The following is a 26017-nucleotide window of genomic DNA, read 5'->3' on the forward strand; positions in this document are numbered from 1 at the left end:
TTTTGGGATTCAAATGGGATGTAACATTGCATTAATTGAATTTTGAAAAGGATATTATTTATAAAACTTTTGTGTTTTTTCTTCAGTGGTAAATTTTCTTGTCCTCTACACTCTTAAAAATTCCTAATCACATTGCACCAAAAATTAGTATCCATTTGTTGGCTATATAAAATGAAGCTCAATTTTATCATATTTTGGTATTTTTACTAGCTCCAATATCAGTAAAATATTGCACCAAAAGTAGGTGTTCTGAAAAAATGAAACACCTATTTTCATTCTTTCTTTTTTTTCTTTTATAAAAGAAAAGGAAGGCTGCACCATTATTAAGTATTTTTAAAGCGCAGGCCGAGGTAGCTATTTACCGTAACAAAACTATTTACCGTAAGAAGTTATTTCATGACATACCTCTAACCATTTTATACCGCCAATCAAATTTTAAAAAGCAACATAAGAGAAATGATATTTAAATAATGCAAATAAGTCATTTACCTACCTAAAAAAGTAGAAACTTGATACAACATGCATTAATCGTCCCGATAAAGCGAGACCGAGTTGTAAAGAAAACATGGCGTCATAAAAAAATATCGTTCAGTTTACAGTCACTGTCAAAGTTTTGTGTCTTTTGCTAAATTTTGATGCAGTCAGTTGCACCATGGAAGTATTTCTCGATCATACAGCAAAATGTATGGTGTAACTGAAATAAAATTATCTTTCATTTAACTAAACTTCGGAACAATGAGAAACACTGCACCAAATACTGGTTAGAGATTTACCAAGTTTTTTTTACAGTGTACTGATTTTACTTTGAAATCAAAATTAAAAATTTTCCAATTGTAATTTCTTTTCACATTTTTTTTGTATTTAAAAACATGAAAGATTAGGGAGTTTTAATATCCTACTTAAATATTGCTTAAATCTCTCGTCAGCAAAAATTAACAAATCACAAAACCCTTAAGTGCTTTCAAAATATTATCCTACTAATATAAAGTTATGAGTAGATATAAAGTTGAAGTATAAATCAGTTAGAAATGAGTACAGGCTTATTGTTAATAAAACGATAAGCATTATTTTTCGTTTATGAAAATTTTATAATAATCTTAAGAATTCTGGAAAATAAAATTACTAATATTTTTTGTATCTGTTCTATAAAGGTGATTATAGATTCGACAATAACATAAATTATACACGCTGATTTACTGATTTTTTTTTCATTTTTATTTAGAATATTTGTTTTTCTATATTATGCCTTACACCTTTTTCATAATTTCCAACCTATAAGAGGTGTTTTGATGCAATTATGCATTTCACTCAATAGTTAACAGAACCATTTTTAACTTCATTTTCTTCATCGGCTTTAATTTCTTCCTTGTTGGTTTTACGTTACTTGATTATTACACCCTCTTTTAACAAAAGTTATGACATTTAAAAGTGTAAATATATTACTTTTGGATAAAGGATTCATTTTAGCTAAAAATTTGTGTTACATTTATAAGTGCCCAATAATATTGTGTTTAAAGCATCAAAAAGTAGGGAAAAAATGTGCTATTTGAACCTCCAAACGTTTTGAATTAAAAATCAATCAACCATTTGCAATTTTTAAAAATACATTTATTCAATGCGAAAATACAATATTCAATGCGATTTACATGCCATATTGTGAAGAGTGTTTTTCTTTTAAGCTTCGGGATCAATTAATTTATGGGGAGAAAATTACGTTTTAAATTTACCGAACATATTTTTTATGATTTTCAGACACCTAAATGACAAATAATTTGACGGAAAAGAACAGAAATCGAATTTTAGCAATTATATGACATCTTTTGCGAAACAATCAAAAGACGAAAATCAAAACATTTCGTTGCGTAGTTTTTTATTTAATGTTTTTATCGTTATTTTATTATCTAAAAAAATTATAATTCTTATATTTTATCTATAGTTCAATATTGCTGGCATAAGCAGGTTAAAGCTGTAAAAAAAAGTAATAATCTTACCATTTTATTTAAAGTATGTAAATTAATAAAGTAAATTCCATTTGGAAGGAAAATGAAAAAGAAGATATAGAAGCAGACGAGATTTGTGAAGAATATGAAAGAGTGAGTATAAATTCTTTTTCTTTATAAATATGAAAACAAAATGGTATTTATGATGAAGCACACTTATTTTAACGGATACATTTACAGTTAAGCGAAACAATATTCTGTTAAGAGATTGATGAACGCGCATTGCACTCGATGTTACAAAAGGCTCTTTCTTTTACTCGGGTTAAGACGAAAACGGAGTTTTGATTGGCCGACGTATTACTAAAGTGAAGTTTTTTTTTAACTGATAATATAAGTGGTTGTCTACATGACGCCTAAAAACATAGTTTGTTTTCGCTGAGGATTAAATAAGTCACCATTCTATGGTAAAATATTCTCTTAATATTTATTTTATACATGAGAGACATCATCTAAATAATATTTTTCAGTTGCAGAGATTAGTGGTGAGCGGGGATTTACCATGTTCCAAAGAAGAAGCAACACTATTAGCCGGTATTCAATTAAGAATCGAAGAAACATCCGACCAACGGACCGAAGTAAGCATTTTTATCTTAACACACAATATTCATATTATAATAATTTTCATATAAGTCGAGTCTTTAATTCCTTAATATGTTAAGACCCAGCACTTAATATACATTTGGTACGTCACTCTCTCTATATATATATATTTATAAATTCATATATATATATATATATATATATATATATATATATATATATATATATATATATATATATATATATATATATATATATATATATATATATATATATATATATATATATATATATATATATATATATATATATATATATATATATATGGGTTATTCTCACAAAAACAGTCATTTTCATGTCCCCAGTACATTTTATGTTTGTTTCACAACTTACGAAAAAAAAAAATTTCAGGGAAAGTGTTATTCACAATGCAGGCTAACAAAAGAATAAAAATAAAATTATCAATTTTTATTTTTTATTTGTTTTAGGTAACTAAAATATACCAATATGTCATTCCCTCACTTGTCCCCACTGTTGATTTGAAAAAAGAAAAAATTGTTTCCGAAATTCAAAAAAAAAAAATAGTTTACAAATTCGCATTTTTTATTTCAGAATATTAAAATGTAGAATTCAGAAAATCAGTTTTAAATGTAATTTCTGATAAAAATATTAACACAGCACTATTTTAAACTTTGTCCCTAGTGTTTCGCATCATTCCTTCACAACAAAGTTCTTATCACTTGCATTCTTCTTAGAATAAAAATATTGTAATAGAAACTTTAGCAGTTAACAACTGGCATCATAGAACAAAATTGCAGTATGTTTCCATCTTCAACTTAAAGAAGCTTTGCTGTGGAATAAATTTGAATGAATCAAACCAGGTAAAATTTTTTACATTTGTCATTCCCTCATGTCGTTTTTTAGAGTAAAATAAAATACAATTTCATCGAGAAAGTGGATAATTATATGTTGCTTTCTTCTATGAATATATGTGATTGATTTCAGAAATTAATTAGGCCTAACTGTTATTTTTAAATTTTATTAAATTTGTCATTCCCTCACTAGTGTATAAGGTGAGGGAATGATTCAAAATGAGTATACTTTTAAATTTTTTTTGTTCAATCGTGCCAGCCAATTTTATTTCCCAAGCCTGTAAAAACTATTAAATATATAAAACTGAATTATAATAAATATTAGATATACTTAGTATGTTATTTTCAAACTTAGTCATTTTCAAACTTGAGGTAGCTGTAACTTAGAGAAAAACATGTATTAAAATAAAATGTCATTCTCTCACTTTTTAAATAGTCAAATTAATTAATTAATTTAAATATTAAGTATAATTTATAGGATATATACTTTCTTTATAATGCCATTACATATTTCTATTAATATAAAGAGTTTCAGAGCTTTTTATTCACTTTACTTTTTTAGGATTTTATGAACTGAAATTGACAGGTCCCGCAGTGGACTGATCGTTAAGACACGGTTCCCAGCAGATCACCAAATTCAAGCATCACTGACTACGGTCAGTGTGCGGGTGGGTGACCACTTGGATCAGTCTGCGTGGGGACCGAGGGTGTGCGGTATTGGTCCTCGTTAAACTGTGCTACCGTAAAATGTTCGACTTCGCGCGCAGGTCGTCGGGCTACCAAAGCGGGGGTGCCATTCCCTCCGCAGAGGATCAAAATTGTGATGGCATGTCTTCGGATAATCCTCAGGAATGTTTCTCAGACCGTCGCCAATAGCCCAATGTGTAGCTCTAGTGCGACGTAAATTAACAACAACAACGAAAATGACAGTTTTCGTGAGAATGACCTATATATATATACATACATATATATATATATATATATATATATATATATATATATATATATATATATATATATATATATATATATATATATATATATATATATATATATATATATATATATATATATATATATATGGGTGATTCTCTTTAAACATGACAATTCGGACCAAAAAATTTCTTCAAATTTAAAGTCTTCAAAATAATCTAAAAAATTTTTTTGTATACTTCATTTCATTTATTAATATCTTACAGACAGCAGTGTAGTGTATTGACATTTACTTGAGAAAAAAAATAAAATAGAAATTCACCAAATTTTGAATGCCAGGAAAATGACATATTAGCTTGGAAGTTTAAAAAACAGTCATTTTAAGTTAATAGTAAGTAACTCAACTTAAGCCTTTATGTTAGAAGAACCATAAATTACTTAAATTAATTTTTTTTATCCACTGTAGAAGGAATCAATTTTTTTTTTGTTGCTGATAAGTACAGAATAAAATTGTGTATAATAATCAATCATTAAATAAATAAATAACTTTGATTACATCCAACCATATTACAATCATACATAAACTTGGTACTAGGTGATTATTTGCTTTTCCTCTTTAGAGTATTTGCAGTTAAAAAAAATTTTGGTATCACTTCATTGTTCTGGAATTCATAAGCCATTTGCCATTTTATAGCAATTCGCAACAAATTTGCCATTATATAGCATATAACTTTACTTTAATTTAATATTTCGGCCTAAGACGTTTACATTCTGCAGAAAACAACAGGATTTCTAAAAATAACTCAGATAAATTTATGTAGTTCGTGTTATTAATGAATTCAAGAAGCCAGGAAAATGACAACACCAAAACCTACTTATCTTGAAAAATTTTTTGAAATAGAATTTGAACCAGAAAATTGGTTCTTTATTCATGCAACAAGACATGTTCATATAGGAGGGCATCTAATCATTCTATTAACATAAGATATTGATTGCTGGCTCTATCTATTTTGGTTACAAACCACTAAATAAAAGTAGCCAGGAAAATGACAGATTTTCTTGGGACAAACATGTTATTGACAGAAAAAATTACTTTAAACGAAGTTTTTGTAAATGACACCCTCTGCGTATATTCTAGAAATGCTTACACCGGTTGAGGTAAAAAAAAATTAGATATTGAAAAATTTATGGGAAGTTTTGAAGCTTGTTATTATTGGAAACGTTGTTTGCGACTTGGCAGGAAAATGACACTTTGAAGTTCAATAAAAAAATTTTTACTATGCAAAGCAGTCAATGTTAGTGCAAAGTCATTTTAAAATGCTAACAGCAATGCAATTTATTATTTTTTTTAAAAGAAAAGTTCTTTTTGAATTATAGTATTAGATCTTGGAGCAAGGGACAGTGAATTGTCATGTTTCGTGAGAATCACCCATATATATATATATATATATATATATATATATATATATATATATATATATATATATATATAATCATCTTGTTATCAGGTAATACTATACAGCTTTATTAATTTTCAGCGACTGAAGCAGGTTTGTACTTGTTTATGTTCGTGTATCAATTAATTAACATTGTAATGTAATACGTTAAAAATAAATACAAATAGAAAGTATATAAAAGATCTCCCGAATTAAACCTATTACATGTATGTTTAAATATATAAGCATTGCAAATAAACTCGTGCAAAGCATGTCTTTATTAAAACACCACAGTGCGTCCAGTAATTTGGTCTAATTATTATAATATACTAATATAATACCTGATATAATAAATATTTTATTTTTATATAATATATCGTCTAATTTATCCAATCGTCGAATTTAGATTATATATCACCTAATTCAGCCAATTGATACACGAACGTAAACAAGGGCAAACCAACGCAAACAAGGGCTATAAAAATATTCAACAATGTGCAGAAAATGCTAAGAATTAAAGTTTATTATTGGTTAAGAAATAATTAAAATAGCTTAAAAAGTTAATTGAGTGATTTTCAAATGTTGATACAAATCGCTTTAAAAATTAAATTTATCATTGTTGGTGATTAAAGATGATTCTTGTATATGTCCTGCACATCTTCGAATAGTAAGAGTGAAAATTGAATTTAAATTTAGACCTGTAACTATGTTATAAGGTATTAAACTAAAAAACAAATTAACAGGTAACAAACCGTATAAGTTTCACATAATTGAATAATTTTAACTACAACATGTAAATTTCTTAAGCTTATGTTATCATTACTCAAACGTGGTTTACATGCATGAAGTAGTCAATAAAGTTTCACCAATTAACTTTCAAATGTTGAGACCTTTTGAAATCTTCAAAAGTAATTTTTCATTTAATGATTGTTTATTCCTTTATAAAAGTAATATTTAAAAGTGGTGGTTTCATGAATGATTCTCTTTGAGTAACACAAAATAATGTGCCAGAAAGTTTTAAAATTAAATATAATCTGGACGTATTATAAAATGCATTTTTTTCAAAAACATAAGTGTTTTCAAATTATTTTACTGTTTGGAAATTGATTAAACATATAAAGAATCCTATTTTCCTTGATTACTTTATATGAAAATTTTAATTAGAAAATAAAACGTTCGAAAATTTTTTATAATATTATAACTCTTAATCGTGCGTATGTATTTTTTGGAAAAAACTTAAGCCAACAGTTTATTAAATTCTACAATAAAAAAAAAGTATTCTTCTGTTGGATATCAAAATTTGAAATCTTCCCAAATAAATTTACTTGGTTAATTTTTTTTAGTTTTATTATAGTTTATAAACTTCTTCTAAGTTTCATTAAGAAATTTTTCTGCCATTATTTGGAGAAACAATGACCTGTTATACGCTGTCGTACAGGAAATGCCCCCTTTCCTCTTTCAACGGATAGATTAACAGGTGTTGAACAGTTGACCCAATTTTCAATTTACAACTATTAGTATTTCGTATCCTTGTAATTTTTAACCCAATACAGAAGACAAAGAAACTCTTGCATCAAGTATTGTGAGAAAGTTTGCCTTCGTGGAGGACTTTTTGATGGAACTCATTTACGTTACATGGAGAGGGAAACGATCAAAGCCTCTTACGGTTAGCCTGACGGCAAGGGGACTCTAACCCATGAACAGTCTACCACTAAGGATATTTTTACGTCAGCACTGTGATTGGTGCTTGCAGGGTGCGAACCCGGTTCACCTCATTGGAAGGCGAGCACTCTTGAGCCACCTCGGCTCAACAGAGACTAAAGTACACACCGGGAATAATTTTATTATTTATTGGCCAAATATTGTCAGAGAAATATCGTAGAATAACAACATTGATGTACAGTGCAACATAAAAAAGGTATCACCATGAATAACTTTTGATCTAATGATCAGAGTATTACGCTTCGAGGGGGTGGTCTCATATATGCTAATTAATTAGTGGCAGAGGTTATTTGAATTATGAAATCAGACTCAAAAACGTACTTTCTCTGAATAAACCTCCAAAGTATGGGCCGCTATCTGAGAAATAGGGTCCCCATAGTTTGGTATGGATCCCCTTAATGTTAATGAGAACATTTTAAGCGGACTTTTGCACGCATTTATAAAATTTGTTTATCCAGTGATAATGTCATGCAAAAAATTTTTTTACTTCATATTAATTATTTTTTACCATTTCCTTTAACAATAGTAGAAAAATTTTGAATTGTAAGGTATACAATTCTTTACGTATTTTAAAGTATGCAGTTTTTTCATAGCAAAATACAAAATTGCCACCATATATTTTGAACTTGCCCAGATTGGAGATTTTATAATTATTAAGTTTGGAAAGTACATATGACCAAACAAAATCCCCTTAATACATAATTTCATAATCCTTGTCAAAAATAGAGTAAAAAAATGTAAAATCGAGAGTCATAAATAAATATCCAAGAGAGGAATCATTACTGAATAACTCAAAACCTGTTTAATCATAGAAAAACAACAACAGAGGAGAGGCAAGAAACACTTTTCTAAGCTAATCAAACAGGGATTGAAAACTGAAACTACTCTGTCTGATTTGTATGATATGAATTAAAAACAATAATAGAATCGTTGTCGGACAGCATGAAACAGTTTAAAATCAGAACTTATTTTTATGTTATTCTCTGCTTCTATTTAGACTTTCCTTAATTTTTAGTGGGGTCTTATTCTATTTTAAAAATTGAGATTAGTAAAAATTTAAAAAGGAAAAACTGAATTTATATAAGTTTGTTTTTAAAAACATGAAATATATAATAAAATTGCTTTTGACATAATTTAGTGAAATACAATTCAAATTAATATGAGCAGAATTTACGTGTTAATTATGGGGGAACTAATGTAGACACGGGGTTAATGTCTACAGTTGGAACGCGATGGCTCAGGGGATAGAACGTTCGCCTTCCAATGAGGCGAACCGGATTATAATCCCAGTGATGGCTGATCGATACGAATTCCGCATCCGGCTTGCACCGACCACAGTACTGACGTGAAATATCCTCAGTGATAAACGGCTTATGGGTTAGAGTCCCTTTGCCGTGAGGCTAACAGTGGAAAGTTCTCGTGGTCTTCCTCTCCATGTAACGCAAATGCAGGTCATTTCCATCAAAAAGTTCTCCACGAAGGCAAATTTCTCCCAATACTTGATCCAAAAGTTCCCTTGTCTTCTGGATAGGGTTCAAAATTACAAGGCTGAGTTGAAGAATAGTAGTCGAAAACCCTAAAATTGGGTCTGTTGTTCAACGACGGTAATAAAATAAAATATTTCTCAGTAAATGTTTGCAGATTGCCAAAACTGTGTTCGTATGCAGTTGCATGTTTACACACTTGATCAATAAACGATCAATAAAATTTAAAAAGTTTTATGGGTATAGTGTCTATAGTTATGGGTATAGTTTTTATGGGATGAAGATAAATTCAAATTAAACATTCTGATTACCACAAATGTTAGACTTCTATTTTTTCATAAAGCGTTTTTAATAATACAGAGTGGCCGAGATAAGAAGAGGCCCGGTGTGAAATATAGAAAGCTCGACATCACATACAGTATGACTCGTGGTCACTTTTATCTTGGCCACTCAGTTATTCATGAATTACATATCTTAATAGTCACTTTTCAGTTGCAGTTTTTTTAAGTAACTGATAATCAGATCTGACAGACAAATGATTCTGCGACTTTAGTGTGAACATGATAATTTTGTGGACAATTCTGTGAAAATAATGTGGGTTAATTACTAAAACTCATTTTTTACTTGATTATATTTATTTTCTTAATTTGATTATTTTTGTAAAGTATTTAATCTATTTTACAAAATCTTACATATTTCCGCTTTACTTTTTCAATGCATAGTTTATGTATTTTTTTTTACATATTATACTTTTTTGTGCTTATTTTAGCTTTGCTTTACTATTTTAGCTCTACTTTTTTGAATTCCATCAATTTTTGTACAGCGGAAAATTTAGTATTTTATGGAATTTTGTCCGCACTTCTAAAATTCTATTAATGCAACTAACATTAAATAAGGATTTGTCATTAAATATTGGTTTGGTTTTTGTTTCATTATGTTGACAAGCTACTTTATAAAATATAAACTAAATTTATTCTCAATTCCAAGTAATAAAATGATGCTGTACTAAATAAATATTAAAAATGCACTTCAAACGAAGTAGAATCTTTGAAACAATTTTTTTTATAAAAGAAATTAGATTCATTTGTTAAATTAAAATTTGTTAGGCTTTGACATTAATTGAAATAAACATTGTTAAGATTTTTTTTATTCAATTTAAGATTAAAATTAGAGTCATTTTAATGTTTTGGAAGAAGTTAATTAAAATCTAACTTAAGGTGAGAAAGTTTAAAATGACTCGTTAATTAAGAAAGAAAAAAAATAATAAAATAATAAATTTTTAGATTGAGACCCTAGAAGATAAGACATGGCTGTATTCTGAAGGCTTATTTATTTTTAAAGAATACTAGCTAAAATAAAAATTCATTTAATTGGATTTTATATGTTAGTTTTTAATAGTCCACAAAAATTTCATCTAAAAAGCTGACATATAATTAATTAGTTGTCATGGAGCTATAAAATGTCCTCCATTTTAAGATGCCTTATATTTTGTATAGAACGGTTAATTTTGTTTTGTGGGCTATTAAACAATCATTTTGTATTATTAACAATGACACCGGCATTATCGGGGATCAACACCATAAAAATACGTTTTTTTTCACATGTTTCCTTTTACCATCACATTTTAATGTACGGAAGATTATTTTCAAATCGAACTTTTTTCATTAGATACCAAATATGATTCATTATAAAATTTTGAAAACAAAAATTAAATGTTTTCCGGGCATGCACAGTATGAAAAAACTACTTTAAATACTCATATCTTGAGCTCTTTTTAACGAATTTCTTCATGTTTCATAATGATATTAATTAAAAATTGCTTAAAAAAAGTTTTGTTTAACATTATTGAATATTTTTAAAGCTTCAGGGAAATGAAAAAACAAAATTTAGTTGTTTTTTTTATTAAAAAAAGAAAAAAAAACGTCTGAAATTCTATAAATTTAACCAGTCTTGTGAAATTTTATGCAATTATTGCATGCAATAACCAAAGTAATAGTTACAAGATAAGTTTATAGCTGTACTTTCTGACATAGGGCGCCAAATCCACATGAGGGTAATTACTTTGTTTTTCCGTGCAGATTTGTATTTTGAAATCATAGAGATAGAATTATTTAGGAAATTATTCTAGGAAAATAAAGGAAATACCGATGGACCTAAACGAAATGTATCAGTATAGAAAGATTCAGAACTTGACATTTGCGATGCGCCTATATCGTTCTGTTAAAAATATGAATAAAACCAGACACACAAATTAATGAAATATTTTTGATTTAAACCCAAAACGCACACGAGGGCAATTATTTTGTTTTTCCATGCAGATTAATACACTGGTGTAAGAAAGAGATTTTGCAGACTTGGTCGATTATCTCTAGAACTAATGAAATTTGATATGTATATACATTGATACAATACAAAACAAATAACCTTTTAACAATTGTAATACACACGCATGATCTAACACTCGTTGGAGTCGGAAGGTATGAAACAGCGGTTGCAGAATAAGTAAAAATGAAAATGAGTTAATAGGGCCATGATCCCTCTTACAGATATACAGGCCTTGAAGCGTGATTTCATACTTGAAATAAGTTTATCATTTCCTGTGGCAATTTGTCCCACTCGGTCAGCAACGCTGTTTTCATTCCCTGGATGCTTCTCGGAAGGGGGTAACGAGCTGCAATTCCCCTTCCCAATGCGTTCCATACGAGCTCTATAGGGTTGAAGTCTGGAGATCTGACTGGCCAATCCATCCGGTGAATATCCTCACACTCTAGAAATTCGTCAACCAGAAGAGCTCTATGTGGTCTCGCGTTATTGTCCATTAAAATGAACTCACGTCCAACTGCACCCTTGAAAAAGAGAACATAGGGCTCCAAGACCTCCCCCATGCCTCACACCAGTCACAGAGTCTCTTTTTAAGACATGGAGAGGTGTGCGGCCATCCAACATGATGACTGCCCAGACCATTAAACCTGCTCCGCCATAATGGTTGATTTCGCGGACATTGGAGGATAGGTAGCGGGTAGTTGGTTCTCTCCATATGAACGGACGGTGAGAATCGGTGTTTAGGCAGAACCGGGACTCATCAATGACGAAAACGGTTTCCCATTGATTCATGCTCCAATCTCTATGCTCTCTGCACCACGCTGAACGGACTCTTCCGTTCGTAGAAGTGAGCGCGAAGCCAAAAGCAGGTCTTCTTACAAACAACGTTCTCTCAAGAAGTCGTTTGGAAACAGTCACATTTGATTCACGGGTTCCTGTGGCAGTCACGAGTAGGTCACGGAAGTCACGAGTAAGCTGAGAAGCTGTAGCCGCTGGATTATGCCTCTCTATAATGGACAAATGGCGATCTTCTCTGGTCCCCGTGGCTCTTGGACGACCTTGCCCAGGATTTCTCACGATGGATCCGGTATCCTGGAAATGTTTTCATAAGTTTTACACACGGCATTAAGTTGAACTCTCTACAAATCTGGACCTGAGATTGGCCTGCTTCTCGTCTCCCTATAATTCGCCACCTCATTCCATCATCTAGATGTTGGTGGTTACTCATTTTTATTATTACAATTTTAATTTAACATATTGCTGAAAAATAAAACTAGAAATTCGTCGAGGGAACTTACGCGCACTTATAAAGCCTGTTTCTTTACTAGCTCCGCCTACACACACGCGTAAGCTTACGTTTTTGATGTACAAGATTTGCATTTTTGTCTAGAAACAGTGGTTTTTCATTCAGTTAAGTTCTTTTTGTGATATTCAATAAAATATGCAAATTCTTTTAATTTATTTCCCCAGTGTATTTGGAAAGCGAAACGATAGACTTATTTCTGATTCTAGGGAAATGAAGGGAATACCGATGGACCAAAACCAAAAGGATCAGTATGGAAAGATTCGGATCTTGATATTTGCGTTGCCCCTATGTATCGCTCTGTTAAAAATATGAATAAAGCCATAAAGGTATGTTGATTTCATAGTTTTCTTCTTAACTTTAAAGAATGCACATTTTGAATGATTTTTATTTTTTAATTTTAGGATCAAAGAAGAAAGTTATTTCATTCTCATGTTTATGAGAATGAGTTTCATTTAAAGAAATTGTACATACAAAATTGTAAGAGGTTACCTGCTTATGGATGCCGAGTGTATCAAGTAAAAGAAAAATCCAAGAAAAAGGTAGACAAACAAGGTTTGAAAGATGATTAAATTTGATTTCCAAATTATGAGCTATCTTATTGATTTATACCAGGACAATTGTTAAATATATAAAAATTTCGAGAAAATGTCTTTTTTAAATAGCCTCCAGAAGAGAGCTCCAATATTTAGGAGAAATTTTTAGAAGCACTTTGCTTTGAACCTTTAAGAGAAGCAGTGATCGAGCAAACATCTCCACCAAATGCCCAAAATGTCAAACAAGGAAACACGAAAAAAGCAAAAAAAAAAAAAAAACATATAAAAAGATTAAAATGTTTTCAAAATATTTGCGTGAGGCTGTTATTTAGAAAGCTCTTTTCGACGATACAACCTCATGTTGTAGTCATGTTGCACTAAAGACGATACTATCAATGATTTACTTCTAGAGTTGAAAGTAAAATTAGAAAAAAAAAGTTCTTTTAGAAGAAACAAACAAACTTCTTCTCATCTTTTAAAGCTAAACTAATTTTTGTGTTATAAATTAAATGCAAACTTAAACAAAAAGCATACCGTAAACCGGGGCGAGTCTACCCATCCTGGGGCGAGTCTACCCATTTTAGTTTTATTTAATTTTCACTATTTTAAATTGCAAATAAAAAAATTTTTACCGACGGAGGACTTAGTTCAGACTCTAAGGAAGATGGCGCTGTAGTAGTTTGATCCGTTTTTATTTATTTGGTGTCTTTTTAACCGACCTGTTCAAACGTCTTTTGAGAGATTTGTATTGAAAATCAGGAAACTTTAAGTTCGTGCTCCGTAAGTATATTATTATTGTTACTATTTTCACTTTGGTTAAGTGATAAACTTATCTAAGACTAAGATTACATTAATTTTATATGAAAAAAAACAAGAAGAATGTAAGTTTTGCTGTTGTAAACAAAAGGCCAGAATTCGCGGGGCGAGACCACCCATTCGTATTTAGTTTTAATAAAGCATAATAATATAATTTAGAACTTTGTTTATATTAAAATTAAGTCATTTTAAATGAATTTGAGCATATTATTTTTATTCTGCATTGATAAATTTATCATTAATCAGAAAATTTATAGGTTAAATATAAATGTAAATATAAAATATGTTCATTTTACCTATTTTTTCAATTTTTATATTACAAGATTTTTATATTTCAATTTTTATATTACGAGAGCTCATTCAACGAGAAAACATTGTAAGAAAAATCACACCTCCCAGAAGAATGGGAAAAGGATTTTTCATGATTCCCAATGTTTGAATTTCGATTTTGTTAATAATCTTTAATTATTATTATTTATTAATTATTTAATTGTAAATTCATATTAATTTTAATTTATTTTTTATCAACAGTAATCAGAAAATTTTTTTATTTTATAATGTTAATGATTATAAAAACAAAACTGTGATCAAAATGTGATAATCGATCAAATACTCAATTTGTGTTATTTTATGAATGAAAAAATGGAATATACACTGGTTATCATAAATTAAGGAAAAATCACAAAAATAGCGATAACTCTTTCAAAAGTAAGCCAAACCGTGCAAAATTTGCATATGTTGTCCACTAAGAGTAGCTGAGTAAAATTGCAATATGCAAATTAGTGGCGCTGCACTCGGCTTACGTCATCTGCCTGGAGCATAAAAGTCCAAGTTTGAGAGAAAGCACACAAATTTTACTGTGATTGCGACATTGAAAATCTGAGATAGCCAATTCGTAATAATGACCTCTAGGCATCATTTGCCTGAAGAACTACGATGGAGAGCCATCGGGAGACTAGAGGCAGGGCAGAGTCAATCAGAAGTGGCCAGATGGCTAAATGTGAGTCCATCTGTGGTTCATAGACTTTGGAGGCAATTTCAAACCACAGATTCGGCATCTAGGAGGTTCAGTCAAGGACGGCCAACTGTTACGACCAGTGCCGATGACCGATATTTGACATTAAGTGCACGCAGGAATAGAACCGCTACTCCGACACATCTTAGATCCTCTCTTGCTGCAGCCACCGGAAGGTTGGTGTCAACGTCAACTGTGCGCAGAAGGCTCCACGAAGGTGGTCTGTATGCGAGACGACCAGCCATTTGCGTGCCGCTCACATCACGCCATAGGAGAGACCGTTTGCAGTGGGCCCGACAACATGTCCACTGGACGTCAGATCAATGGAGGCCTGTTCTCTTTACGGATGAGTCCAGGTTTAGTCTAGAAAGTGACAGTAGACGTTATTTGATATGGAGAGAACCTGGGACCCGTTATCATCCATCAAACATCCGTGAAAGAGATGCATACGGAAGAGGCAGTGTCTGTGTTTGGGGAGGCATATCCTTAGGAGGGCGCACATACCTCCATGTCTTTCCAAGGGGAACCGTGAATGCTCAGGTTTATCGAGACAACATCCTTGATGCTTATGTGCGCCCATATGCCGGGGCAATTGGTGATTGCTTCCTGTTACAGGACGATAATGCAAGACCACACAGAGCTCGCATTGTTGATGATTATCTTCAACAGGAAACAATTACTCGCATGGAGTGGCCAGCTCGATCCCCGGACTTGAATCCTATCGAGCACGTTTGGGATGCTCTAGGGAGGCGTGTATCTGCCATCAATCCGCCCCCTCAGACCCTTGCCACGCTTGCAACTGCTTTACAAGAGCAATGGCTCTCACTTCCTATTGAACTGATAGACCGCATAATTGAAAGCATCACACATCGCTGTTTGTGCTGTATTGCTTCTAGAGGCAATCATATTCCATATTAAAGGTACTTTTTCTATTGCAAACCGATATTTCCAATTTGTTTATTTTATACATGTGCTAATTTCTATACTACTATTAATGTCTGATAATTTCTTTTTATGTTGTTTAATACCTTACTATGTGTTGTATATTGTGGGTAAGTTTCATAAAATTCCATGTGTAATTTCTTGAGTTATCGCGATTTTTGTGAATTTTCCTTAATTTATGATAACCAGTGTATAATAAAGTTATGAATTTTACTTCATAAATATCCTATATAGTAACTAAAATAACAATTTAATAGTAAAATTTGATTATTTACAATGTTAACATTCATTTTTAGTAGAATGGGTAGACTCGCCCCATACGAGAGATTTGTCAGCAGTTCTATAAAAATATACAGTAACAGCTTAGCTGTTAATATTTTCTAAAATCGATTTCACAGCTTTAAAGAGGGATAAATAGCGATTCCGAAACACCTATTAAAAGCCTTTTTTCTTTAATATTTACAAAAGTTTGACCACTTGAAAGTTGACAAACTGAAAAAATGGGTAGACTCGCCCCAGTTTACGGTAATTGTTCATTTATTTTAAATTCATAAATTTGTCTTTACACATAATAATATCAGTAGGGATAATTTTTATAGACGCTAAATTTTATTCTTTTTCATAACGCCAACAAAATGACTAAAATAAAAAGCTTTCTCGAAAATTCCTTCGATAAGAGTTAATGGAGGTAACCTCTAAGAACGAGAAACCTCCTTTACTATGGGACGGAGAGTTGACGCTCCACAGACCTTTCATTCTATAGTATTCCTTTGTAAAAATGAAAAACATGCATCTTAGATGTCCAATGAAAAGCGAGATTGATCAAAGCAAAGGCAGCATTAAAATATTCAATTTATTTTACAATGCAGGAAGATATCCCACTAGATAAACAAACTTTTTTTTGCTTAAGTCGAAATTTTATGCAGCTTCACTTAAATATTAATTTGTAACCACTAATGAGAGATTACTTTATATTTTAAAAAACATTCTAAAAAATCGTATTGAACAGAGAGCGGTTCAATACGAATTCAATTCGTAATTACTGAGTGATTTGTGTAAAAAAAAACGGACGGAAAAGTTAGTATATAAAATATTGTAATTAGATAAATTAGAAGAAATAATATGGAATATAAATACTCTTAATGCTTCACAACGCATACGTGAACATTTCCCAACAAATTGCAGTGTCGCTATACTCCGTTTCATTTTAAGTTGGCACTGGACAGAAACATAGAGGACAGAAAGGCAATGTGGACAGAAAGGCAAGTAGATAGGAGTGCAGCCGTTGTCATGGAAACTGGGTTACTCTTTAAGTTAGTTGGGGGCATAAGGTAGCAAAAATGGAGAGAAAGTGGCCAACATTGGCGTTAAAGAAAACCAAGTGCCGATTTTTTTTAAAGAAAAAAGAATCTTACTAAAATTTTGAACACAATACAGAAGAGAACAAGATTTTTTTAGAGCATTTCTAATAATAATTGATTTGAGATATTAATTGTAAGCTGATTTCTTATTATGATCTTTAAAAAACAGATATTCTTATTAATAATTCTAAACCAAACGAAACAAGTTTTAAACGAAACAAAATTATATTTGAAAAGGTAATTTTTTTTATTAAATCTAAATTTAAAAAAATACACAGACGCTCATAAATATTTTACTTTGGATACTTATTTTTTTATTCAATTTTTTTATTATAGATTTCTGTATATTAATTTATCCCACATTGGTATTTCGTGGGGAAAGGAAAAGTCAACATAGACATGAAATCATTGATCATGAAAAAAGAAATACGTATGTTTTATAATATTTACCGTTCACACTCTTTTCTGAAATGTTTTTTTTTTATTATGAAAGTAATTTTTTTTCCTGAAATATATTCGCTTCAATGAAACAAAAGAACTTACCCAAAAAGCCTCTCTATTAGAAATCTCTCTATAAAAACCTCTCTTTAAGAGAAGATTGCCTTTTTCTTTTCTCGAAAGAAAATCGCAAATCTTTTAGAATCAGATATAAAGCGTAATTGATAGCTACAAGAACGAACTAACAAGGGATAACTAACAAAAAAAAAGCAAAAAATAACAATTAATAAGTATTAAAAAAACAAGCCAGCAATAAATAACTAGAAAAACCAAATAACAGTTCATAACAAATAAAAAAAAACAAGACAAAAAAACAATTGAGCGATGCAAGCTGGCTGACCAGTGTGGAAACATAGCCAACGCGCCAGTTCCTCGTACTCGGAAACTAATTCATCGCCAAACTAAAACATCTTCTTCTTTGTACATTCGCTTTCCTGACAAAGTATTTATAAGTTAAATACATGTAAACATGATGAAACTTCTAATACATGTTTCAAGATAAACTTTTCTTATTATACAATATTTATTTATATTTGTACGCACATTTAAACTGTAATAAATTCCGAAATAGCGAGGAACTACTTTTCAAATGCGTAGTATTACATTTCCTACCTTTCCCCGTCGAGTCAATTGGCGCCTGTTCTGTTTTTTTTTACTTCCTATGCTGATAAACTAAAAAAGCTGAAATTATATACAATTTCGCTCTAGAAAATAAAACGCTCTCTTTTATATCTCAAGAAAACGCTTTAAACTCAACATTTTATCACGATCAGGGTGAAAATGTTAATCTAAAGAAAAATCTTTTTTACATGTCAGATCTTTTCCAATTATAATTATATATTTTATAGAAGTTTTTTTCGTTAGAAATATTATATTTTGCAGATTAATCTCTTACGGTTCCATGCTAATTATTCTAATGGCATCAGCCTTTTACTTTGTATTTCGAATGCTTAGTGTATCAAATCTCATAATGATCGGTATTAAACTATGAAATTGTATATAAGTATCTTGATGTTTATAAAATGGATATGAAATAATACTTAATGTTTTTAAACCTTTAAAGCGTTAACAATTTTAAAATTTTTATATTAAGTATGGCGATTAATAAAAGGAACTAATTTTGAAAATTAACCAATTTTAATAATATAAATCTTCTATTGTTATAAAAAGTCATTAATTGATTTCTTAATAATCTTACTTTCGCAGATCATTTAACTAGAAATTGAATTGAAAAAAATGTAAGTCAGAAGGTGATCAACTCAAATTTCACCAAAAATCTCCCTTTTTTGCATATCTTAAGATATAACAAGATGCATAATTAGAATATATAATGAAATGCATATTAAGATGAATAAACTAATGCGCCAAGGGAATATTCAAAACTGAATAACTTTTGGAGAAATTGCGCAGCACAGAGTTTCGTAGACAGAAACAATATAGAGTTGTGTAGTCCATTATAGAATTGCACACTTTAATGCAGAGTTGTGTGGACCAATATAGAGTTGTGAGGACAAATACAGAATTGCGTATATCAATATTGAGTTTGGAAATTAGATAAAGAGTTGTGTAGGCGATGGAAATTTGTTTCAACCAATATAGAGTTGCGTAGACGTAACTTTATAGACTTAATAATACTTTAATGTGACTTTTGCGTAATTCTATAGACTAATTCAAAATTCTGTAAGCCATTACAAAGTTGTGTAGATTATTACAGATTTGCGTAGATGTTTACGGAATTTTTAGAGTATTTAAATGCGTTACCTTAGAAACCAAATTTTTTAACCTCGTTCCAATGAAATGTCAGAAACTTTTCTTATTATTTCTATTTTGTTTTTATGAGTTTATAAGTAATGTCATTTTCAAGAATGTGGAGTAAGGTGTTTTGATATCGTTGTTTTGAAATGTTTATAATCTTCAAATAATTCTTGTTTTTCTATCTACATTAAAATAAATAAATAAAAGGAAAAAAGTTAACTTTTGAAAAGTGTTTCCCTCTACATCATAGAAAATCCAAAAACTTTTTTTTTCCCCCACAAATGATTAGGTATATTTTGTAATATGTAACCAAGGCACAAAAAAACTCTTTCTTTTCTATAATCATTTGGTGTTTAGACATTAAAAAAGAGCCCATCTTCAATGAGTTCTCAATCCACTTCTTTGAAGTGAAACTCCTTGATTTATTAGTTCCCTTTATGTTTCTTTTTTCATAGATGACGTGTCGACGATTTATTCCCATTAACAGACAATATTGACGTCTCAATATTATGAATTCTATAGATCCTTGCATATAATTTACGTTCGTAGAGGAAAATAATAACCTTTCTAAGACCTCGTAATTTCACAGTTCTGTTTATCGGAAGCGATCCCTTCTCATAATCTTTCACCTCATCTCTAACCAAAAGATGCTGCTTTACGCGTTTACTGCCTCTAAAATTTGCTCGCCTTCTCAATGAAGCCTCTATCTTTACCTTAAAGCAATCGCTGTAGTGTGCTTTCTAACATTAGTGATTCAATCCATAGAAAATTAATCTCACAATCTACTAAACTCTCGAATTCGAACTTCAATAATTTATTTTATCCGAAAATCTCCCAAGTTTGAGTTTTAAATCTTTTTTCACCTGTAAATAAACTAAATTTTATCAACTTTTAAGACCCTGTTGCTGATATTAATTTCGGGAGCATTATTAAATTCCGCGTCCTTGTGGTCTTGCGTATATTCTACATACTAAACGGACCCTTAACATTAAAGAACACGAAAAGAAATAATTAAAATCAGGAGTTTATCTGATCTTACATCGCTATACATAGTTGGAATTCTAATCACACGTTTGAGTTTTCTTCTGCTAAAATCCTTCAACAATACTCTTCGTCTACCGAAACTGATTTTTTGAGAGTAATTCCATATTTTAAAAAAGTCTAATAATTTAGTTTATTAGCTTTCTAATGTCTCATCGTTTCCCAACAAAGTCTTTTCTAATTTAATCTGTTGAGCATTGGGGTTACCGCTAATTCTCCTCAAACCTGTTTCATATCTTTTTATTATATTGTTCAAACTTATTCCTCTGTCCCTATTGGTTAAAAAAATTTTCACCTGTTTGTCTCTTTAATTCTCTATCATCATTTAGAGAGCACCTTTTGACCATACAACCTCAGGTTGCAAAAAGAAATGCACTATCAAGGATTTACTTTTAGAGTTAAACGTAAAAGTTATTTCAGAAAAAAACAAGCATCTTAAACAAACAATCCACTTTTCAGTCTTTTGGGTACGTCTTTTTCATGAAGCCGACAGAAGTGGCATTGCCCCATCAAGAAAATGACAGACTAAAATTAAAAGCGTTTGCGAAAAATCATGTACCTTCTATAACAAGTCAATGGAGGTAACTTCTAAGTACAACCAACCTTCATTAACTCCTATTTTACTGTGGATAGTGGTCACTCCCTAGAGGTTTCACTGTATATATTATATATATATATAAACACGAAAACAAAATATAAAATAAAATAAAATATATACATATATTTTTTTTATGTGAAAACATAAAGGTTCTCTTCAGAACTCATTCCTTTACGATGGTAAATGAAATATTTCAAAATAAAGAATAATTGTACAACTATCCTAAGATAAAAATTACTCCTTACAATGCGTCTATATTGCTAAAAAATAAAAATGCAATTGAAAATGAGTTTGAAAGAAAAGAAAGCAGAAAACAAACTTACTGACCTGGAGTAAAAATTAAAATGTTTTAAAAATCGATATACTAATCTAACATTTAACAAAAATTTCCACTTTCAAATAGGTAATCGTTGTAGGAAGCTGTAGGCAGATGTCATTTATATATATAAATATATATATATATATATATATATATATATATATATATATATATATATATATATATATATATATATATATATATATATATATATATATACGAGGGTTGTAAATTAAATAGTGGCAACTTAACCTTGAAACTCATAGAAGGGCGGGCATGAGCAAATAGGATATGGGAACGGTGAGGTGGCGCTGTTGTCGATGTGTAGAGTGCAAAATACAAGCGATCTGCTTAGAAGGGTAGTTGTTGTGTGGCGTTAAAGTGAAGAGTTTCGTTTCTATCACTCTAAAGCATGTTTTCAAAAGGTGATCAGCTGTTGTCGCTTAAAATCGAGGTTGCCCGTGGTAAAAATGCAACAGAATGCTATCGAGGATTAGTGGAAGCCTGTGGGGCAAATGCTTTACCGTATTGGACAGTAGCACGATGGGTTCAAGCATCTCGTCTTTTTCGTAATTAAGCCTTTTGAAAACATGCTTTAGAGCGAGGGAAACGAAACTCCTCACTTTGACGCCACACAACAACTACCCTTCTAAGCAGAACGACTGTTTTTTGCACTCTACACATCGACAACAGCGCCACCTCACCGTTCCCATATCCTATTTGCGCATGCCCACCCTTCTGTGAGTTTCAAGGTTAAGTTGCCACTATTTAATTTACAATCCTCGTGTATATATATATATATATATATATATATATATATATATATATATATATATATATATATATATATATATATATATATATATATATATATATATATATATATATATATATATATATATAGTGCTAAAAACATTAAACATTATGCAGTGTTGTGTTTTTTTATTTTAAAATTTATTCTTGAGATCTTCAAAGTGAGTTTGATTACAGGCCAACATATTTAAAGTTATATGAATAATTGGTTATTTTGATTTTCAGGTTAATCGGCTTTTAGGTATTGGCGTGGAAAAGTTTGTACTTCTGGACAGTAAAAGTCTTCTACTCAGTAAAAGTCAATTGTCTAGAGATTTGGAACAATGGCGAATTGGTGGTGGTCGATCACATGACCAAATTCTCCTGGAATTCCGAGCAACCAAATGGTCTTTCTCAGCTGCCTCAACTAGTACCCTTCAGTCTATTAGCAGAGAATTGTGGGAAGTCATGCATGATGTAGATACTCGTTTTGTTCAAGACCATATCCTATTATCTAGATGCGATATTGATACAGGTTTATTCATCTAAATCATTTCTTATGCATATTTTCAAACAATTAATAATTTTTTTTTTAAGTTACGCTTCCGAATTATCTTTCCGACTTTGGTGTGTAATTACGTCTTAAATAAGTAAGCTGTTTTACTTGATGATTTATGAACTTCAAAATGTTTAAGATGACAATGAAAGATTTTGGTCTAATAAAAGTCATAGAAAATAATTTTAGATCTGACGAAAGTCTTTGGGACGGGCGAGTCTTAAATGCATTCTCAGGGTGGCTCATAATTTGAGTAAAAAATATGAAACAGATAGACAAACTATTTCGTTGGAAGTTAATTTATGGATGGGGTAATAATAGTTTGGCTTATTTTGTTCGCCACTACTTTGTTCAAAATAAAATATTATATGGTTACACTTTGAACTATCTTGAATAAGATATGTTAGAATCAAAGTGAAAGCAAAAATAAGTCTATCAAATTAGCCACATCCGCATTTAAACGACAGTTTATATTTTTTCCTTCCTGAATCAGATTCGGCTCCTTATGCATTTATGACTCTCCCGTCTCGAAGAAGAGGTTAAATGTATGTTACTTAGACCGTGCTTGTAAACATAACTGCAAATTGGCAAAACCCGAAAGCAAAAAGGGTCAATTTTGCAACATATTTTTAAGTACTCTCCTCGTAGTAAGTTGTACAACCTATCGATATTTTCAGCTGTCATCACAAACTTTACCAGTTTTCTCAAACTTGCGAATCAAATTCTTGAATGTTAGCAAACTTTGACCGGTTGTCTTTGGCTTGTACTCGGTCGCTAACTTACTTTGAGGCGTAATCCGGCTGTTATTGTTCACACAGAGGCCTTCAAAACTGATATACGCTCAGGCACGCTGTACCATAACATTTTCACTTGCAAATGTCTGACAACATCGAGTTGCGTGCGCATATTGATTCCCATCATGCCCTGCGGCTAATCACGAAGCTTCAACGTTAACCGTTCAGAAGTTATGATGATCTTATTACATATAGCTCAATAATTGTTACCCGGTATTTAACACATACTATGAAGAAGGTTGGAACTTTTTTTTCTCCGGAAAACTGTGTTTTGTCAATTTTTTAGCTATTTTCACTACACAATTATCATGCTTTGGGAATCTTTTTTTTTTTGACTAATTAATCATTTCATATGTTTCGACAGTTCAAGCATTAAGATTCCTGAAATTATATTGTATTTATTTCTAGAAATCCGCAGGTCGGTTCTGTTGAAACCTCAAACTGATTCCTATATTGTACATAAAGAAGAATTAGATTCCCTTCAAAAAATTCTTCATTTTCCTGAAATGGTAGCTTTACAAATGGGTCAAGTGGAATCTGATATGTTTTACAGTGTTCCTCCTTTTCATTATGTTCATCAGTTGACTCTTCCTTTATGTTTAAATTCATCATCTGAAAATGCTGTTCAGCAACTAGTCAAAAGATTCCAAGAGGTATGGTTGACTCATTTGTTTGGTTCCTGTATATAATGTTACTTTTTTGCTTATTCATGATAATTCGCATCATATAACATAATTTTAAACAGTAGTAGACTGATCATAGGTTAGAATCTTGCCATCAGGCTAATCGTGGGAGGTTTACGTTGTTTTCCTCACCATGCAACGCAAATATGGGTTAGTTCCATCAAAAAGTCCCCCACGAAGACAAATTCTTCCCAATACTTGATCCAGGAGTTCCCTTGTCTACTTACCTTGTCGAAATTTTTTCGGCTGACCCTTAAAATCGTTCATTTTGATCATATTAACATGTATAAAGTTTTATATCTCTTGGTAGAAAAAAAACCCATCCTTACTTGAGGTATAATTGTCGATTTTACAGTGGATTGGTGGTTTAGATGATGGATTTGAAGCAACGAAAGCTTTAACGAATGTAATTTAAACATTTTATTTAATAAATCTACAAATCATAAATAATTTGATATGTTCGATGCTACATAATATCAATATCATGTGCATGGATCCATGGTGACTCAGGGGACAGAGCGTTCACCTTCCAAAGAGGTGAACCGCGTTCGAATCACAGCGATGCATGGTTGATACTAATTCCGCACCCGACTCGCACCGACCACAGCGCTGAGGTAAAATATCCTCAGTGGTTGACGGTTCATGGGTTAGAATCCCCTTACCACCAGGCTAACCGTAGGAGGTTCTCGTAGTTTTCCTCTCCATGTAACGAAAATGTTGGTTAGTTCCATGAAATAGTCCTCCACTATAGACAAATTTCTCCCAATACTTAATCCTGGAGTTCCCTTGTCTTCCGGATTGGGTTCAAAATGACAAGGCTACGGAGTTGAACAATAGTAGCCGTAAACCCAAAAATTGGGTCGACTCTTCAGCGACTGTTATAAAATAACAATCTTTCATCATCCTTAATGTCTGAGACTTATAATTTTGAATTCCGTTAGTTCTCGAATCGATAACATTCTTACTTATTTCTCTAAAGTGTGCTACAAAATTATAACATCATATAATTTTTTTTATAGTTAAAAATAAATAAATGAAATACTTTTATAATTATTTTCGCCTTCAGAATTTTAAACTATATTGCCATGTACTAAGTCTAACAATATTTGATTTCAATTAAGCTGATTTTATGACAAAAATAATAAAAGTGTAAAAAATGTCAAAAATTAGCTTCAGCCTCAAATTCGATAATTTTATTTATTGTAGTTCTAATTAAGGTTAACTATGATTGAAATTGAATGATCCTAATTCTAACTTGCGCTGTGGCATTAGTTTTCTTTCTGCCAGAAGTTTCGGGATTGGTAATGAGAATCATGTATAAGCACTCGATGAATTAAAATACCCAAAACATTTTCAGTGGATTAAAGATTAGGCTATGAGCTTAAGTAGTCCATCTGTTTAGCTTAATCTGTTATTGGTGTTAGTAAGTTTATGCTATGATAGATCCATGAACTTGAAAAATTACTTAAAATATCCTAGCTCTTCGATATGAAAATGATAATAAGTTATCTTAGAAGTCTCCAAATCATTATCTAATCTTTCACCCAAACTCATCATTTAAAGCGTGCTAGAATCTTCTTGTAATTTTTATTAATCTGTGTCATAATAGCTGGAATTATATCATTACTTCTTTTGTCACTCCAAGTAGCAAAAATGCATTTTTATAAAAAAAAAATATTACGCAAAGCAAAATTATTAT

At 30.9% G+C, this 26017-nt stretch overlaps 1 protein-coding gene across 1 annotated transcript in view; it reads left to right on the top strand.

Moving 5' to 3' along the window:
• LOC107439832 (1-phosphatidylinositol 4,5-bisphosphate phosphodiesterase epsilon-1) overlaps positions 1-26017 on the top strand; it is a 232922-nt gene that overhangs the window by 136207 nt on the left and 70698 nt on the right. Inside the window, exons 13-18 of the mRNA XM_087155060.1 lie at positions 2040-2093; positions 2468-2575; positions 12822-12941; positions 13017-13154; positions 22532-22820; positions 24044-24288. Coding sequence (XP_087011186.1) covers positions 2040-2093; positions 2468-2575; positions 12822-12941; positions 13017-13154; positions 22532-22820; positions 24044-24288 — 954 coding nt within the window. The remainder of the gene's footprint in view (positions 1-2039; positions 2094-2467; positions 2576-12821; positions 12942-13016; positions 13155-22531; positions 22821-24043; positions 24289-26017) is intronic.

Source organism: Parasteatoda tepidariorum, chromosome 11, assembly GCF_982258835.1.
Source record: "Parasteatoda tepidariorum strain Cologne lab strain chromosome 11, Ptep-v5.0, whole genome shotgun sequence".
Lineage (NCBI taxonomy): Eukaryota > Metazoa > Arthropoda > Arachnida > Araneae > Theridiidae > Parasteatoda > Parasteatoda tepidariorum.